Source organism: Poecilia formosa, unplaced genomic scaffold (assembly GCF_000485575.1).
Source record: "Poecilia formosa unplaced genomic scaffold, Poecilia_formosa-5.1.2 Scaffold455, whole genome shotgun sequence".
NCBI lineage: Eukaryota > Metazoa > Chordata > Actinopteri > Cyprinodontiformes > Poeciliidae > Poecilia > Poecilia formosa.
Window position 1 is genome coordinate 38208 of NW_006800394.1, and position 18109 is coordinate 56316.

At 44.4% G+C, this 18109-nt stretch overlaps 2 protein-coding genes and 1 long non-coding RNA gene across 3 annotated transcripts in view; 1 reads left to right on the forward strand and 2 right to left on the reverse strand.

The window, feature by feature from the left end:
• LOC103155918 (myosin-3-like) overlaps positions 1-2322 on the reverse strand; it is a 30127-nt gene extending 27805 nt beyond the window's left edge. Inside the window, exon 1 of the mRNA XM_016663902.1 lies at positions 1971-2322. The gene's annotated coding sequence lies outside the window, so the exon portion shown is untranslated. The remainder of the gene's footprint in view (positions 1-1970) is intronic.
• A 688-nt stretch (positions 2323-3010) lies between these two features.
• LOC107833794 (uncharacterized) lies at positions 3011-4593 on the reverse strand. The gene is made up of 2 exons (XR_001659558.1): positions 4248-4593; positions 3011-3368 (listed from the first exon to the last, which is right to left on the reverse strand). It is a non-coding gene; the product is annotated as an uncharacterized LOC107833794 (long non-coding RNA).
• A 7943-nt stretch (positions 4594-12536) lies between these two features.
• The window catches only part of gas7a (growth arrest-specific 7a), a 17006-nt gene continuing 11433 nt past the window's right edge, over positions 12537-18109 (forward strand). The window contains exon 1 of the mRNA XM_007577784.2: positions 12537-13109. Within this exon, the coding sequence (XP_007577846.1) occupies positions 12981-13109 (129 nt within the window). The 5' untranslated portion in view covers positions 12537-12980. The remainder of the gene's footprint in view (positions 13110-18109) is intronic.

Genomic DNA, 18109 nt, shown 5'->3' on the forward strand with positions numbered 1-18109 from the left:
TAACTGGGTTGACTGGTCTAACTGGGCTGACTGGTCTAACTGGGCTGACTGGTCTAACTGGCTTAACTGGGCTGACTGGTCTAACTGGGCTGACTGGCTTAACTGGGCTGACTGGCTTAACTGGGCTGACTGGTGTCCGGACGACCTTTAAAGTGGATCTGAGGAGGATTGATTATTTTCCTTTTAGAGGATTATGTGGCAGCTGCAGCAGAAACAAAAGCCTGAGAGGGATACAGTTGTTTTAACAAAGAGACGGTGGCAGCGCTCCAAGCTAAACAGGACAAAGGGACGGGAGGACAGGAGGGTGAGGGGGACGGGGTGGTGAGGGGGCGGGGTTTGATGTGAAGCCGTTGATCTGGGTGACACAGCGTGGATCTGAGGAGGATTGATTATTTTCCTTTTAGAGGATTATGTGGCAGCTGCAGCAGAAACAAAAGCCTGAGAGGGTTACAGTTGTTTTAACAAAGAGACGGTGGCAGCGCTCCAAGCTAAACAGGACAAAGGGACGGGAGGACAGGGTGGTGAGGGGGACGGGGTGGTGAGGGGGCGGGGTTTGATGTGAAGCCGTTGATCTGGGTGACACAGCGAGGTGAAGCCTGACCTGGACAAAGTCCTCAGTGTTTCAGAAAATAACTCAGAGCTCAAAGTGATTCTAACTCACTGAAACGACCTGAGAGCGGCGCTATGGACAGTGATGCTGTGGGCTGGAAGGATCTCCAGCAGCAGTCAGTCTTCCAACACATCTGAAGAAGCCTCTGACTGAAGATTGCTGTGTATGACAGTCTCAGTATCCAGACAGCATATGTTGTCTTTATGTAAACCATCTGGCTCTAAATTAATTTCATTTAGCTCGGCATAGTTTTCTTCACATGCACCTCTTCTAGCAGCTTACTTTTAATTTAATAGTTACTGTAAAACTGGATCTCAGACTCTGTGGTGATTAGCTGAATAAAACCTGCTGCCAGATCCAAATATTCAGGCAGTAAAATTAAACATCAGATGAAAAGTAACAGCAGAACAGGATAGAAAAGTCAAGGAAAGCTGTCTAAACGGTTCCGATCCGGTTTGGTCAGTACTGAAGCGCCGGTGTCCTGTGAACTTCCCATTTCTATCAGCCGATTGTTCCAAGGTGAAGCTTATTTTAGATGCTCTGTTTGCTTTACTCTGTTCTGACAGGTGGAGGCCGACCATCTGAGCCGCGTGAAAATAATTCCAGACAATCTCATTTTACTCTGTTGATCATAATAAAACCACAACTTTGCAACAATAACAGCCCCTTTAAATTCATTTCAATGTTATCTATAGATCTGTGATAAAAGATTAGATAAACAAAGAGTTATTTTTTTTTTACATTATTGAAACAATAACCTGACCAGTGGCGGATTTCCAGTGAAGGAAACCAGTCCAGACTGGGAGGCTGTGCTTCGAGTCGTTTGTTCATAATTCCCTCTAAAATGGATGAAAATAAAAAAGAGAAATTAATTTTTTTTTCATTTAGCTGTGTAATAATTTAGCAAATAGTTTAAATATAAATTCTAAGAAGCCAAAATCTCACTTTTACTTTCTTACTCATTCATGTTTATTGGCGCTAACCGAGAGCTCCGCAGCGGGTGATTAATGAAAATTAATGATCAAATAACAGACTTACCTAGAAACGCAGTGCTTTGTTTTTATTCTGTTTATGTGAAATCTACTATAGACGCCATCTTTAAAAAGCTCTACTTTGAAAAGAAGCTTCATAAATTTTGTTTTTTCTTTCTCAACTTCTCGGAATTCTGCAACTCGGTTTGCACAATTAGCTTAAAGTGAACATTATGCAAAATATCTGCTAATGTGAACAAGAAGCGACTAGCAGACAGAAGCTGCTAAATGTGCGCAAATCCTTGTCAATATTCCGCTAACGGTGTTTCCATTAAATAATAAACAGTCACACATGAATAATTTTGTTCGCAATAAGTAATTAAACATACCACGCCGGGATCCTCCAACCATTTCCTGTCTTCTTCTTCGTGGGTTGAGCCAGGGGCAACATCCGGTTGTTGATCACGTGACTGGCGTGACACTAAAAATGGTTTCTGTTGTAGATTTTCAAAAATAAACCAGAAGCGGCTAAAAATACGTCAAACCAGCGAAGAAACTTTTCATGAAAAAACGAGAATCTTTTAAAAAATTGTCGTGTTTTTATTAAGCGAATTTAATTTCAAAATGCCAAATTACGTAATTATGATCAGCTACTGGGAAACAGTCTGGGTCAACTGAAGACTTTTAATTCGGCTATTAGAGATGCTTCTGTTTTTGCTTTAATTGCACGTTTAGAGATTCATATTCTGTTACAGTTTTCATTTCAAAGCTCTTATGATTCTTGATATTTTGTATTGTGTTAAGGAAGAGATTCTTTTGGAAAAAGTTTGGCTCTCTCTTCCTCTGGATCCCGGGTCCTCTCAGCGGGCCGCATGTTGACGTCACAGAATTACAGAGTTTAAGACAATGCAAAAACTTACAACAGAAACTGCAGAACAACAGAGACACACATTCATTTACCTGACATAAATGGAAAGAAGAAAGAAAGAAAAGCAAAGACGTCTTTGGAGAGTTGCAAGAGCAAATCTAATGTGTTACTTCTGTGTAGAAAGTTTTATAGTAAAGGCGTATTCTTATCTTTAATTTATTCAAATAAGGCGTATCTTTGCTCATCCAACCAGGAGCTATCTCTGACCCTCTCTCAAGCCAGGAACTCCTGCCGTGTTTACGGCCTTTCACAGATGAGTGTGAAAAGCTGGAACTTCTCCTGATTGTTTTCCACAGTTCAAACGATCCTAGCAAACCATCTGCTGTGACTACAGGTAACATAAAGGTCAATAGGTCAGAATAAGTTACTGATTTCAAAACCACAATTAGGCCATTTGAATCAAGACATGTTAAGTTTTAAAACTAGCTTATTTTAAATTTATTTTCTCAACAATTGATTCAATGTAAATTCTTATATCTGGAATAAAATACAAATCATTGAATTGTATTTTTATTTGTTGTTTACAGATGCAGGTTAGTGTTTATTCCAGAACCTTCTGAACAGAAAGTCCAGACGTTGGTAAGATATTCAGACACGGATCGCCTTCATGTTCTGATCCGGCTGACTCTCGATCAGAACATGCAGAGGAAAGTCCAGAGCAGGACAGACGTGTTGTTGTGTGCCAGAACATTTCTGGCTTTGTTTCACTGCAGAAGAATGACCTTTGACCTCTGTCTGCTCTGATCCAAACTGAAGCTGCTTCATGGTTCTGAAGCTGCTCATTTAGAAACAGTTTCCGTCTCAAGGTTCAGCTGCAGGCTCTGCCACAGACATCAGACCCTCTGTCTCCATTCGGTTTCTGCAGAGCGACAGCATGGTAGGAGCTGCAATTAGACTCTTATGGACAGAAAATTAAGTTTATATCTCTAACTTTATGTTTATTTGTGGGTTTGATATTTGTTTACATACTAATTACTCAACATAAATGAGTCAAATAATATGATTCGTATTGAAATTAGAGGTGGGACTCGGGGTTAATTGCAGAGTCTGTAAATAATTAATTTCTAAATTATTGGATATGAGCTCAAGAACAAATATATTTATAGTTTGTGCTTGTTTGTGATTTACCGGTGTACCGGAAACGCACAAATACAAAGTTTCTACTTTCAACTTTTGTACGTAAAAAAAAAGATTACTGGTTTTAAAATATTTGTAATTAATGAATCAAAAACAACACAGTGAAATCCTGACCTTAATCCAAATCTGAAAATAATTGTAGAATTTGAAATCACTCTTTATTAAAATCTTTGTTACCTAAGATTTACAACAATCTCATCTGACCGTCATTTTTACGGGATAAATTCAAACCAAATGTTTAAATACATTAAATAAAGGAAACTTCTAACTTGTTTTCAGTTGGAGTCACTAAATTACTTCCATTTGACGTAACTTTGACTTGCAGGACCAACAAAGTGCAGGCAGCTGGACTAATGCATCAGTATTATCTCATTTAACCATCGGTCTTTGCTCTGCAGAGCTTCCTCTCTTTCTTCCTATAATTACTGCTTCAGTCTCATCTGCAGCCTGGAGGCAAAGTAACAAACCGTGTGAAAAATCTGAGTTTTAGCCGCTGTCAGCGAACCCAGGATTACAAATTAAGGCTGTGCAAACACTGCATTTAAACGACACGGCCGGGGGACTTAATGTTTTTACTCTGATAATAATTGGGCCAACCGACCAGAGTGGTGTTCTCCAGCGGGGCGGTGATCTTCATCCTGGTTTTCTGTTGGTCTTCGTCAGCAGCCGGAGCGAACAGAGGAGCTAATCCTGGCCGGGGAGCAGCAGCGCCCAGAGGATCAGGGTTTAAACGTCTCTCACATCGAGACGTGGCTGATTTTCTAACACGCTAAAACATCACATCTCTTCTGGCTGCATTTCTGCTTTCAAGCCTGTGAAATCAGAGAGAAAAAGAGATCTGGTTAAAAAGATAAACTGTTCCTGCTCAGCGACAGAGAGGGAACTGTTTGTGTTCATGCTTTATTAATGCAGCTACATTTTATCTGGGGGTTTTGGGAGGAGGCAGGAGATTAAATCTGTCAGCAACTTGATGCTCATTGACACTGAAATCGTTACTGAAAGAATTAAATTCTAGATTGAAAGTGAAATAAACTCCTTCCTCTGGAGTGGAGTCGTTCCTCTGCAGGTCCGGAGGCTTTAAGTCTCGTATCACCCAGAACATGTGGATGCTTTCATGTTTTCATCATTTCTTTCATGTTTTCATCATTTCTTTGCTCAGTAAATGTGAATTTACGCCCTGAGTTAGTTCAGGTGTCGCTGCTGTTTGTTCTGGTAGGTTCAGGTTTCCTCTCCTCTCTCCCAGTGCGGCGCTGCAGCTCGCTGCTGCTCTGGAAGCAGTGAAGCAGCATCATTAGATAAGTCTGGCTCTCTGTCAACAAGGTGTAAACACACCCTGAATAATTTATCGCTCTGACCCAACAGTTGCTAACGGAGGTTTGTAGAACAACCAGCATCATGGAGACCAGGGAACAGAAACTGATTTGAAAGTTGCTAAAAATACCAATAAATTTGCTAAGCTGGCAGCAGAACTTTCTCTCATTCTGACCTCACCTGTTTAACCCCTTCCACTCATCCTCACACCTGACCCCGCCCCTCCGTCTCTTAGCTCCGCCCACTTTGCTTGACACAGGAGCTATCAGACCAGCTAGCACAGCGGCTAGCACAGCAGCTAGCAGAGCAGTTAGCACAGCGGCTAGCAGAGCGGTTAGCACAGCAGCACATCTTTCCTCCTCTGTATTCAGCTGTTATCTGACCACAGATCAGTGATAGCAGCTTCCTGAAGCGTGTCAGGTTCAGGTAAATCACTGCAGTCGTTTCTGTCCTCAGCCTGAAGCGGGAACCTTCATGTCTGCTGAGGGGAGCCGCCGATACGGAGGATTTATTTATCCAGTTACTGGATCGTTTTCACTGCTTGAACAGCAGCATGTTTTAGTGAGGAGTCGGTGCTGAAACATTTGATGGTAATAACTTTGGCCGGCCCTCCTTCACGTTACTTACCTCCTCTCTGTGCTGCAGCTCTAAACTTTAATGATGCAGCAGCAGCAGGTTTTATGTTCCCACTCCAAGTAAACTCAGTTATCAGCGTTAACGACCAAATCATTACCAACCAGCAGCTCGTTTCTGACGGAACCTGCTGCTGTTAGTCACTGATGGTTGTTGCTGTTCAGCAGCAGATCAACGAATCAGGTTTTTATCAAAAACATGATTTACTTTTCTCTGTAGCGCTGAACTTCATCTACATCTGTTAGCTTCTGTTTTCCCACTTGCTTTAGAGAACATAAAAAATATTCATTTTTACCCTAAAAACAAAAGTGATACAATTAGAATAATAAACATTTAATTATAAGCATTAAATAAAATTTAGGTTCATATTAAATTATTGTCAAGTTTTTGTAAGAAATTTCCCAGAAAAATGGAAACAATAGAAAAAAAAGTTACGTTACCTTGTTTCAAAAAATCTCATGCGATTTTATTTTTTGCTTTTATTTAGTTTAGTATTTTCCCAATAATATTAACACAAAATACATTTAAAAAGAAAAACAAAGGCTTATTTCTTAAAAAGATAATTAAATCCTCTTTTCCCAAGATTAATAAACTAAACAGAAAAAATAAAATAATGTAAGTTTGAGTTGTTTAAACTGTAGAAAATTCAGTTCTTATGCATTTCCTTGAAATATGTTATTTACATATATTTAGTCAATAACACTTTCTCCTTTTCAACAAAAAAGTATTTAATTAATTAAGCATGGAAGCAAAACACTAAAGTATAAAACAAAAGAGTGGAAAAGTTGATTTCTGTGCTTTTCATTTTCATATTTCCTCATTTCCTGCAGTTCATGTTGACTTTGCTGTTTAAGTTTTTGCCTGATTTTACTTCTGGACCACTCTGTAAAGTTTCATGGTTTCCATGTAAAGCTGGTTTGTGTCCACAGAGCTGCGCTGCGGCCGAACCGGACCGGCGCCTCCGTCCTGCTGGGAGCCAGAACCGTCATCCCAGTGAAGGTAAAACCAACCAAAACTCTGGTTTTGTTCTGTGAAGGAGTCCAGAGAAAAGAGGAACGTCCAGAATAGTTTGAACCAATCTGCTCCATAAATCAGATGTTTGTGTCGTACATAAAGAATAAAGCAGCCGGGTTCGTCTCCAGCTGCGAACTGGACTCATTCTTATTCTCTCCTCATCATCAGGCTCCATCAGGCCTGCACACTTTAATCTGATTATCCTGGATTTGCTCCGTTGGAAGAAGCGGAGCAGCCAGTTTCTCAGGAGGTGGAGGAAAGTTTCTGCTCTCACACCCTTCTGGGAACAACGGCAGCCTCTGTGTTTCCGCCTGTTATGGAGGAAAACACGGAGGCTGCAGAAACTCACAGTTCAAACGCACATCTGAAGACAGAAATTAGAGTTATATTTATATCCGGAGCCTGGTGCTGCAGCAGCCGCTGTCGTTCTGTTAGTTTATTGTTGTGTCATGTTCAGGGAGCTGCAGCTCAGCATGTGGCAGTTATAAAGACGTCAGAGTGTTTCAGAAAGCTGCTTGTCGCTGTCAGCGGCTGTCATTTAATGGAGACGTTTTCACAAAGGGGATCAGCTGGAATATCGGCACGCAGTCCCTCCAGAGCTGCAATTATGCTGGTGGGATTTGGAATAATGTGAAAGATTAATTAAGAGATGAGCCTTTAAAGCTGTTACCGTGTTAAAGACGTGGCTGTTAGCTGACAGGACAAAGCTTTCAGCTCTGGGGACGTTTATAAAGAAGTTTTCTAGCTGCGGTGACTTTGACATACCCACCGACTCCACCGGGAGTTAAACCGGGTCATGATATTCAGTCTGCTTAATCCAACTCCAGTCCGTTTACCTATAAAGTCCGGTTCGGTTGGTGAGGTATGAATGCTAAGCTAACTCTGGTCCTCCAAACCTCGTCTGGGTTCAACTCTGGTTCAGTTTGAATGTGAACGCCAAGCGGACCAGAGACCGCTCCAAAAGCAGGAAGTGGACTACAGCGCAGGGCATTCTGGGTAAATACAACCAAAGCTAACGTGTTAGCCTAGCGCTAGCAGCAGAAATGTCTCCTGGTCTTTAGCCTAAAGAGAAATCCTCCAACCGCTAAAATCCTCCATCTTGTTTCCATCTGGTGAAGAAGGAAGTTGCTCTCAGCGTCTTCAGAGGTTTTTGTGTCGTTTCCCTCAGTGGGTCTTGGTGCAGCGCCCCCACAGGCCAGGAGGGGAACAGGTTGGTTTGACTCAGAACCACAGCAGCAGGTGGTGGAGCAGATGTTCTGGTTCCAGTAGAACCGGGTCGACCGGACCATCAGGAGGAAAACCGTCTTAATCTTGTCTTCAGGACGACACTGAGGCAGGAAGACATTTATCTGATCTTTAGAATCAACCAAAGCTTCCCAGCCAGAAAAATAACAAAATAATAAAATCTGAAAAATAGAATAAATGATGAAAAAAATCTTTGTTTCTTCTTAGCGAGTGATGGCAGGAGAGACAAAACGCTTCATCTGCAGCCAGGAGGAAACAATTCAGTCGAAACATGAAGCTGTCGGTTTATCAGGAGATACAGACTGAAAGAAACTCAAGATGGATGGATTCATTTCATCTCAGTTCAAACTCAGAAGTAGCTGATTTTCCATCCCAGCCTCTCTGAACACAGTGACAACACAAATCCTCTTCATCCTCGTACATTTCACAGAGAGTTGCTCTCTGCAGAGTCGGATGATCTCTGATTACATTTCTGAACAAAATGCTAAATGCTGATTTCTGCACGAAGGCCACACATCGATAAAAACACTCATCGTTTGTTTCTGAGACCAACAGCCCATAAAACCTGCTTAGAGTCAGACAGGAAACCTGAAAACAAACTGTGTGTAATCCGACCATCAGTCCCGCTCCAGTGGAAACATGGTGGCGGCGCCGCTCTTCCTCAGCTGAAGCCCCGCAGGGACAGCTGGCAGCACAAACTCCTCACCATATGGTGAAAGCAGCCTCCTCTTCCTCAGCCCCAGGTTCTGGACACAGAACTGGAAAACAACACAAAGTGACAAAACACCCAAAACAATAAAAACACAGATATATTCTAAATAGATAGTGAAGGGTTAATAGTTTGGAGATCTCCAGTTTCTTCAACTCAGTTTAACATGACAACTCAGTAAGTCACCAATCCTCCAGGGACACAACTGGAGGAGAAATCTCAGCAAGAGGCTCGTTAGGCTGCAGCATCTCTGCTCAGCCGGCGAACGGAGTCAGAGAGCAGATGGTTGTCCTCCTGCTGCTGGCTGACGCCCAAACACTCCGAGGGGGAAGGAGCGGCGGACGCAGCCGGCTGCAGGGGGTTTGTCAGCGTTTAGTCAGACACGAGCATCGCTGCTGACAGAGGAAGAGTTTTATTGACGGGCTGCGATCTGAGCGGCTGCTCCGGATGAACAGGAACCTCCGGAACAAAACGCCGTCGGGAAGCGGGCGTGTCCTGAACACGGCATCACTTTACATCAGTATGTCATGACTGTGGAGCCTTTAGGACCCAAACACAAGCAGCAGGTCCAGGATGGAGGTGAAGTGGTTTAATAAAGAGGATCTGACAAAAGAAGCGACTGAACAGGGAGGTAATCACCTGGGAAGGGTGATTACTTCATGAAACACAGGCCAGTGTAAATGAAAACTGCTGTGACAGCTGCATGAAAATACTGTAAAAAATAGATTATAAAATAGAGGTAATCAGAAACAAAAAGTGATAAAATATAGCCAACTAATTAAAAGATAATTATATTTACCATGGCTAACGGCGATGGACGACGAAGCCTCTTCTCTCTGGTCCACTGAGGGCTAATCTAAACGATCTGATTGGACGCTGCAAAAGACTATTGATGTGTTTAATTTGTGCTAAAAGGAGTTAGCCTACATGTTAGCTACATGCAGCTGCTACATGCTAACATGTAGCAGCTACCGTTAATGTCAGCATCTAAACACTTTGCTCCAATCTGAAGGTTGAAGATCAGGTTAAAAGAAAATATTCCTTATTTTTAATGTTTTCTCTCGTTAAAACGTGATTCATCTTCAACCTGATCTGTTCAGTTTTCTGTTCACCTGCTCAGTGTAGCTGTACAGCCTGGAGAAACATCTTGACGTGACCTTAATGACCTTTGTGAGGTTTTTAAAACACAAAACTATCTTCCTGGGTTCAAACCAAACTGCAGTGGTTCTGCAGCGGTTCTGCTGGCTGCAGTGGTTCTGCCGGGCTGCAGTGGTTCTGCAGTGGTTCTGCTGGCTGCAGTGGTTCTGCCGGGCTGCAGAGGTTCTGCAGTGGTTCTGCTGGCCACAGTGGTTATGCAGTGGTTCTGCCGGGCTGCAGAGGTTCTGCAGTGGTTCTGCTGGCTGCAGTGGTTCTGCTGGCCACAGTGGTTCTGCAGTGGTTCTGCTGGCTGCAGAGGTTCTGCAGTGGTTCTGCAGTGGTTCTGCCGGGCTGCAGAGGTTCTGCAGTGGTTCTGCCGGGCTGCAGAGGTTCTGCAGTGGTTCTGCCGGGCTGCAGAGGTTCTGCAGTGGTTCTGCTGGCTGCNGGCTGCAGATAAACCTTCCAGCAGTTATCAGCCTCGTAAATTAGAACAGGCATCCTCCGTTTCATTCGTTGGGCTGTAAACCTGCTGGGGTCATTAAGACATCCTGGACTTGACTTCAGCCTCTCTCCGGTGAAGGACGAGGAAGTTACCTGAAAGTCTTTCTGCTCATTAAACCAGTGAGTTACTGAACCTGAGTAACAGGAATTAGAAAGAGCAGGTCTTGTTTTCTCCTGTTCTGTGTGTGAACAGAAGCAAACATGGAACCTGAAAGCTGCCAATTCATCTCATATTTATTGCAGGGATTCTTTGAGCAGAGCTGCTTGTGTCAGAAAAACATTAATCTACTGCGATGCTGGCGGAGGTTAAGTGAAGTCATGGGCTTCTCTTTGCTCCTGTAAGCAAAGTGAAATGATCTGAGTTTGCCCTGCAGCCTGCGGCTCCATGCAGCAGAGCTGTGCGGCCTTGGCTCTGGGTTACCTTCAGCTGGGAACGGGCCGGGTTGATGAGCAGCGACTGGACAGCTCATGAATCACCAGGGCTGGAGGGGAACCGCCACGGAGGCTGCAGGACGGAGCCAGGCTCGGTTCACCGAACGCTCCGGGCCGCCAGGAACATTTCCAACACAGGATGTGATGCAAGACCAGGAAGTAAACAAACAAGAACCCAGAGAAATGGCTTCATAAATGAGCCTGTTGTCTAATTCCTAACAGTTTATCACGGTTCATCTTCAGACTGACTGCAGGAAAACTTTCCTACATTCAGTTTTAGAATAAAAACAGATTAGGGCTGAATTTATACAGTTATTGTTTGGATGTTAATTCCGTAGTAAAATATATTTCTGTTTGTATTTTTCTGTATAATTAGTTTTTGCATTTTAATTGAAAACTATATTTGGACAAAATAAGCAGCTTTTATATTTATGGTTTTTAATCTGTTCTTCAGCCATCAGATTAGACCAAAGTTCATGGAGTTTCTTCAGAAATCTGGACTGTGGATGCCAACATTAGCATTAGCTGCTACTTGTTTAGCTTTGAGATGCTATTTTAGGCTAGCATAGCTTCACTGATAGTTAAACTCATTATACTACAACTTCAACACAGCAATAGTCATTTCCAGCATCCAATCAGATCGTTTAGAAACAGAAATTAACCCCCAGTAGTTTGACCAGAGAGAAGGAGCTTCGTTGTTGGCGGATGTAGTTTGTGCGTCAGATTTACGGCCGTACCAGAAACATGCAACAAAGGTTCCAGCTCAGGACTTTTGTAGGTACAGAAGCGACTGATTGTGTTAAAGCTTTATAACTCTTACACATTTATAAAGCTGTAATTTGATTAAGTAACTGAAATTAATATATTAAAGTAAAGGCTCTAATAACTATAATAGTTGAGTGCATCAATTTAAACACAAAGGAGAAACGTTGTGGTGTAGCAGATGTTCAGGTCGCCTGAAGTGGCCACATATTTCTGAACCTTGCATTCATAAATGATCTGTGATTTTTTCAGCCAGCAGATCCCTGGAGAGCACCAGCAGCCCTGCATCGTGTAAACGGGTAACGCCAGTCTGTCTGAAGCCTCATCAGGTACGATGCTCTCATCGTTGTTCTTCATCAATAAAGAAAACTGTTAAAAATTGAATGTTGGTTATGTTCACAGAAAGCTTTAGGTTTGGGATTCTGCAGATTTATGGTCTGAACTTCATCTGTAAGGGGGGAGAAAGCCAAACATTTTATTTTACCTTCAGAATATCAATGTCTTCCTATAAAGTGCACCAGTTTGAGTCATTTCCCTCATCAGCATCATGGTTAACTTCCTGTGGCGTGTTAAAGGGAAACCAAGTCTTCTGCACTGCATGATACAAAGGGATGCCTGCAAAATAAAAACCTGAGAAAATCTGAGCGTCTCGCTCCAGGCTGTTCAGAAAGACTTTTATTTGCATGTACACCCGGTGGAGAGGAGAAAACGAGGCTTTATTTCATTAACAGTCCTCAATGTTTCCAACCTTCAGTGTAAATCATCAGAGCAGCTCATCGTGTGAAAAGCCTTTCGGATCTCAGTAGCATCTCTGCCGCTCTGAGCAGGGCCGCTCCCGCTGCTCACATGAACCTGGGCCAACACCAATTCATGCCAACCCTCGTGACCGACTCCCCCTGGGCCGAGGCCCCGCCGGGCGATCACAAGCAGGCGAATCGATGGACGGACAGTCGGGCGGCTGAGGTTTAGGCTCCACATGGCAGAGGCTGCCCGTAAACAGGACGACCGAAGTCAGATTTCACGTTGGGAACGGCGGGAAGTCGGATCGGCGGAAACTCTGGGCATGTGGCGGTAGGAGCGGCCAGCCGCCATGTTTTGCACGGCAAAGGTGAGGCGTCGCTCGGTCCTCTGTGTTTGGGTCAGGATGTCAGATCAGTGCAGGAAAGGAAAAGCACATTGCATCTTCCAGCGTCACGTTTAACCCTTCAGGAGCTCAAACACACGCAGCCTCAGTCACCAGCGCTTCACAGATCCTTTTCTCCAGCACCTGCAGCTCAGTGGTCTTCACTCCCATAAGGGGCGGCGCGTGGCTGAGGCAAGGTGCTGGAGATCTGGGCGATGGGGGAGATTTTCCTTCCCGTAAACTTTAGTGACAGCAACTTAACCGGAGGCTAGACTTCGTCACATTCCCTCTGCAGCCCTCCTCCTCCTCAGCATCCCTCTCCCCCTCCCCACAACACGACTCCGCTCCTCTCCAGTCGCGCTGCAGTGTGTGAGACTGGAAGGCAGTCTCGGTGTGTGTGTGTGTGTGTGAGGGAAAGAGCGGAGCGAGGCTTTCCCAGAGCAGAGCAGCAGGAGGAGGTGAGCGGGATGATGATGGAAGCCAGCTTTGACACAGAGGAGAGTTTTGATGATCCGTCCTGTCTCGCCCCGCAGCCCCCCGGCTCCGTGTCGCCGGCCAAGAGGCAGATCACCGAGGTCAAGGAGACCAAGATCACAGTGAGTACTCCAGACCCGAACCGAGCCCTCATCCCTGCTCTGCTTTCATTTTCCTCTCATCTGTTGACATCCCATGATGAGCCTTTAAGGAGCAGCGCAGATCTGGGGTTCCCCGTCATTTATTTTGTGTTTGATCGATTGAAAGGTGATCAAATGTGAATTTAAACCCTGAAAACCCTCATCGATGTTTTTAGTCGAGGAACAAAAGCTGCTGCAGAACCTGGTGGTATTTTTAGAGCCTGTCAGGTAAACTGATCTCTGTTTCTCCCTTCTGGGTTTCGTTGTTTTTCCAGTTGAAGGGCTTCAGATGTAACCGGTGCAGGTGAGGCTGGAAGCCCAGAGGCTCCAGAGCCGGACTGGTTTCTGAGAGGTTCTGTTTGTCTCCAGACGTTCAGACAGAGCAGCGGGTTATGTAACCTCCCAGCCTGTAATGGGGATCGGTGGGAGATGTGGGTTCTGCCTTATGTTCGGCTGACCGCTGTGGACGGGCATTGTGAAAGAAAAAACCCAGACCTGCGAGGGATGCAGCAAGTCCAGTTTCCATGGTGACAAAAGCAAAAGCAATGATTAACGGTTGTTCAGATGGAAAACAACAACAAGAGAAGGAGGGAGACGCCGCGGCGTTTGGGCCGATCTGATCCAGACCTGTCCGTCCTCCTCTGGTGGAAAACAGGTGACAGAGAGTCAATCTGTGACGCCCTCCAGAGGTTTCTTTTTGTTCACCACAGAGAAACTTGCATTACACAACCCAGCCACAGTCGTCATGGAGACGCACACAGCCATGACGGATGGCGAAATGGACCCATGCAGGATTCTTCACACATCAGAGGGAAGCAGCTGCTCTGCAACCTTGTTTTCACCTTCAGTGTGCGAACCGCCTGACGGAGTTTCAGCCTTCAGAGCCGACCATCGCCGGCGTCCGGCTCAACCTGTTGATGCATTCTGGGAAAAAAGGCAGAGGCAAAAGCTGGAAGGAAGTAATGAGGATCTGTCAGTGTCAGCTGAGGATGGACTGAGGATTAAAATCTGTACTCAAATTAACAGTAACGTCAAAGAACCATAGAACGTCCTGTACCGTCAAGACCCAACAAAGATGAAACCGTTAAGTAATTATATTCACCGAGTTGGGAACAATCCAGGGTTTCCTCACCAAATCATCAGTTCTTGGCTCTTCTTACCAAACTTCTCCTATAATCTTACAGGTCGACTCGTATTCCTCTAACCCACAGCATTTCTTCTGGGACTCAGACGAAACATTTTCTGTTTAGTATTGAAGCTCATCAGGTTTTTGTGTTTCAAGGAGAAAAATCGAGTCCACAGCATCCCGACTCCTCCACCGTACAGGAACAGTTTCTCCACATGTCAGTCCTTTATGCCAGGCTCTTGGCATGAACTCAGTGTAGTTACAATCAGAAACACTAAATCTAAAAGTGACAATAACTGCAGAAACAGCTGCTAACCCAACGCGTGACGCCAGGAGAGGCTGCAGTCTCCTCCTGGTGTTTGTTACCAGAAAGTCTCAGGGTTTTTTCTCACATTGGTCAGAATCTATTGCCGAGTTTGTTGACTTTTTTCAGGTGGTTCAGTTTCTTTCCACACAGAAAAAGATTCAGTCTCTGTTGGTCAGATGTTTCCCTTTGGTTCCCAAAGATTATCTGAGGACGTTGTGAGGAACCGTCTTTAAATCATCGTTAACTAGTTTGTTTGCTCCAACATAAATCAGTGGACATCTTGTGGGTTAGACCTGGATCCGGATTGAGGTCGGATCACGTTCACACCATAACCAAACTGCTTCAGCGTTTGTTTGCAGTAAATTATGACGACATGCAGTGAGCTGATGCATCCAGGATTCTGGTCTGCCTGGATCCGTGACGTTGGCAGCAGATTCTTGTGCTTGCTAAAACTTTCCTGGATCAGAGATTCAGCAGCTCCTTCTCCATGTATCCAGCTCTTCCACAGGCAGATCAGTCTCTGTTTGCGGATCCAGTGTGGTTCCTCAACATTTTTTAGAACCACCTCTGGATGGAACGAGATGGAAAACTGATTTGATTGGCACCAGACTGGATTCGGTGATTTCCTGGTGGATTTACGCCTCAGTCAACATCATCAGCCGCCATTTTCTACCCGCAACGAGACCAAAGCAGTTGGAAAATGTATAATTTTATGGCCAAACCGTGAGATCCAAAACCTTCTATCAATTACAGCAGAACCGAAGGAACAAATCCACCGGCAGATTTCTGAGATGCTGTCCATAGTGAGGAACACACAGACCCAACCCGACTGGAACCGACCCAGACATTAACGGGGCGGAGCGAGACCTGACGATGGAGAAACATTTCCCCAACCATCATGCTGCCTCCGCCGGCTTGTCTTTCCCACCTCCCTGAACACAGGCGGGTCCAGAAAGGTCTGCAGGTTTTCATGACAACAAACCGACGGTTCTGACACATTTCGTTCCCACCTCGTTTCATCCATCAGTTCCAGCTGCAGCAGCTCCTCTTCGATGCCTCTGGTTCATCATCGGCCCTTTGTTGGCCTTTCCACAGACAGACCACAGAAAATCCCTCAGCTTTGGACTCGGTGAGACCCAGTTGAGTCCGTGCGCTGCCTGTTGTTCCTGCCTTCAACTCATCCACATGAAGGACAAAATGTTCACTTGCTGCCTCACGAGTTCCAGGCGTCACGAAAAGGACATGATCTGAGTCCTTCCTTCACCTGTCAGTGGTCATAATGTTTTGCCTCATCGACAGTGTGTCAGTCTCAGTACTGAAACCAGAAACCATCCCATTTGCAGTTTAGTTGCTTTGTTACTGAAGGTAGATTGTGGAGGCAGGGAGGGGATATTTTACCACAAAAGTAATTTGTTGCTTAGCAACAGTAGCAGTTTCCTGAACCTCGTCTGCTGAAATTCCTGCTCAGAAATGGCTGCCAACACGTCGTTCTTACATTTCTCACGGGCCATTTCCTCCACGACTCTGTCATGATTTTTTTCTCTATTGAGCAAATAAATGAATCAGAAGTGAAACGTGTAATAAGCAGCAGCCTCGCTCACCTGAGGCACACGGCTCCGAAGCGCTGAGTGAAGACAAAATGTTCCCACTGGCCAAACAAATCTGCTTTGTTCAAACATGAAAAGCTGCAGGGCATCCAGAGTTTTTGGGCGGATCTGTTACACACTGGGTCACAAAGGTAATCTGGATTAATATTTAATCCCCAGCCCCCCGCAGCGCCGCAATAACAGGCCATAAAGGCGCAAGTTAGGCAGACAGGCTCCCTGTGGACGAGCGGCTCGGTGTGAGAAAGCAGCGCTGCTGATGGATGCTGAGGCGCTGTAATAGAAAATCTGCAGCCGTGACAATCAGTGTGATCTCTGAGGCAGAAAATGAACAAGGCGACCGGTCGGTACATCACTCCGCCGCTGCTTCAGATCGCCGCTCTGCGCGTTTCCTCTTTATATCAACGCTTACATAACAGGCAGGACGATCTCTGCTGTCTGTCTGTGGAGCTTTGCTTCAGCTGTAAAAAACCAGAGCCAGAGATCCTGTAATACAGCTGCTGGAAACCAAACAGACATTAATACCTAATCATCCTTTACTGTTTACATGCAGCTTGGAGGAGAGCTAATTGGCTCATATCTAGCAAAGTTTAATGTTGTGCACAAAGCAGCAATAAAGCTTCGCTCATTATGACAAACAGCAGATGCTGTTAGCAGGATGAGCTGCTGGAAGTCGGAGCAGAGAGGAGAGAGGCGGCCGGATCGCTACGGGCAGCTTCCCCAGCGCTTCTGCTGATCAGATTATTATAAATCTACAAAATGACAACACATTTAACATCGATGGCAGCTGAAGCACCTCAGAAACGTCCGAGGGTTTCAGCTGTGGAGAAAATCTGCAGCTTTAAATGCGATAAATGATCTGCTGTTTGAAAAGTTACAGCCAAGAATTAACAGCAATAATTTGGGTTATTTAGCCTGTTAGAGGAAAAATCAGGTTCATTTTTCGTTCATATATTTATGTCATAATTTTACACTAAACTTTTAATTATCAAGCTTAATATTTAGTTTGTAGACCAAATATTTACCTCCAAACAAAAGATTCAGTAAGAAAAAAACATTTTTTCTTAATATGCGAATTCATCAGAAGTGAACTATCAAAATAAAAGCTGGATATTGCAAATCTCTATATAAATTCCTGCTATTTATATTTAGCCTCAAGATAAATATTTAGCTTCATTCCTAGCTATTTAATTTGTTTACTAACTAAATATTTAGTTTAATGTTGAATATTTAGCTAAATATTATAAGCAAGCAAATGATTTATTTTGCCAACTAAATGTTTGATTTTCAGCTATTTCCAGCTGCAAACTAAAACATTTCCTCATCAACACAATAATTAACTCTACTGTGGATGATAAATGTTCTCTGTATGAGTTCAGTTGGTGCTGATCTGATGTCTGAGAAGCTCAGTGAAGATTTCCTGCTGAGCTGGGAGGACACGTCGACGACACGTTCAAATTTAATTATCTCTGATTTCTTGTTGCTTCTGCTGCTTTTAAATCAGCTTCGCTTCCTCCGACGCCCTCAGTGGGAATCTTCTGCTTTGCTTCAAGTAAACCATCTCTCCAGGTTTCCAATATCAGCGTTTCAGTAAACATCCGAGAGCAAAAAACTCTGTTTGAAAAAAATCCCTGTTGTGATTTAATCTGAGATGTGAGCAGAAGATGAAAGCAGCTGGAATGAGTCAGATATTTGTCTCTAGGCAGCACAGCAGCTGCTGCAGCAGCATGGCTGCTGCAACATCTCCAGAAGCAGCTGCTGCTGCAGCAGCATCTCCAGCAGCTGCAGTAGCAGCAGCATCTCCAGCTGCAGCTGCAGCACAGTAATGGCACGGTGAATCAGGGAGTTCCTGTGTGTCTGTGGGTGGCGTCCCGTCTGCGTGTCCCAGCCTGACATGCTGGGTTGGGGGATCCCAGATGGCAGCATTCCATAATTGCAGCTGCGA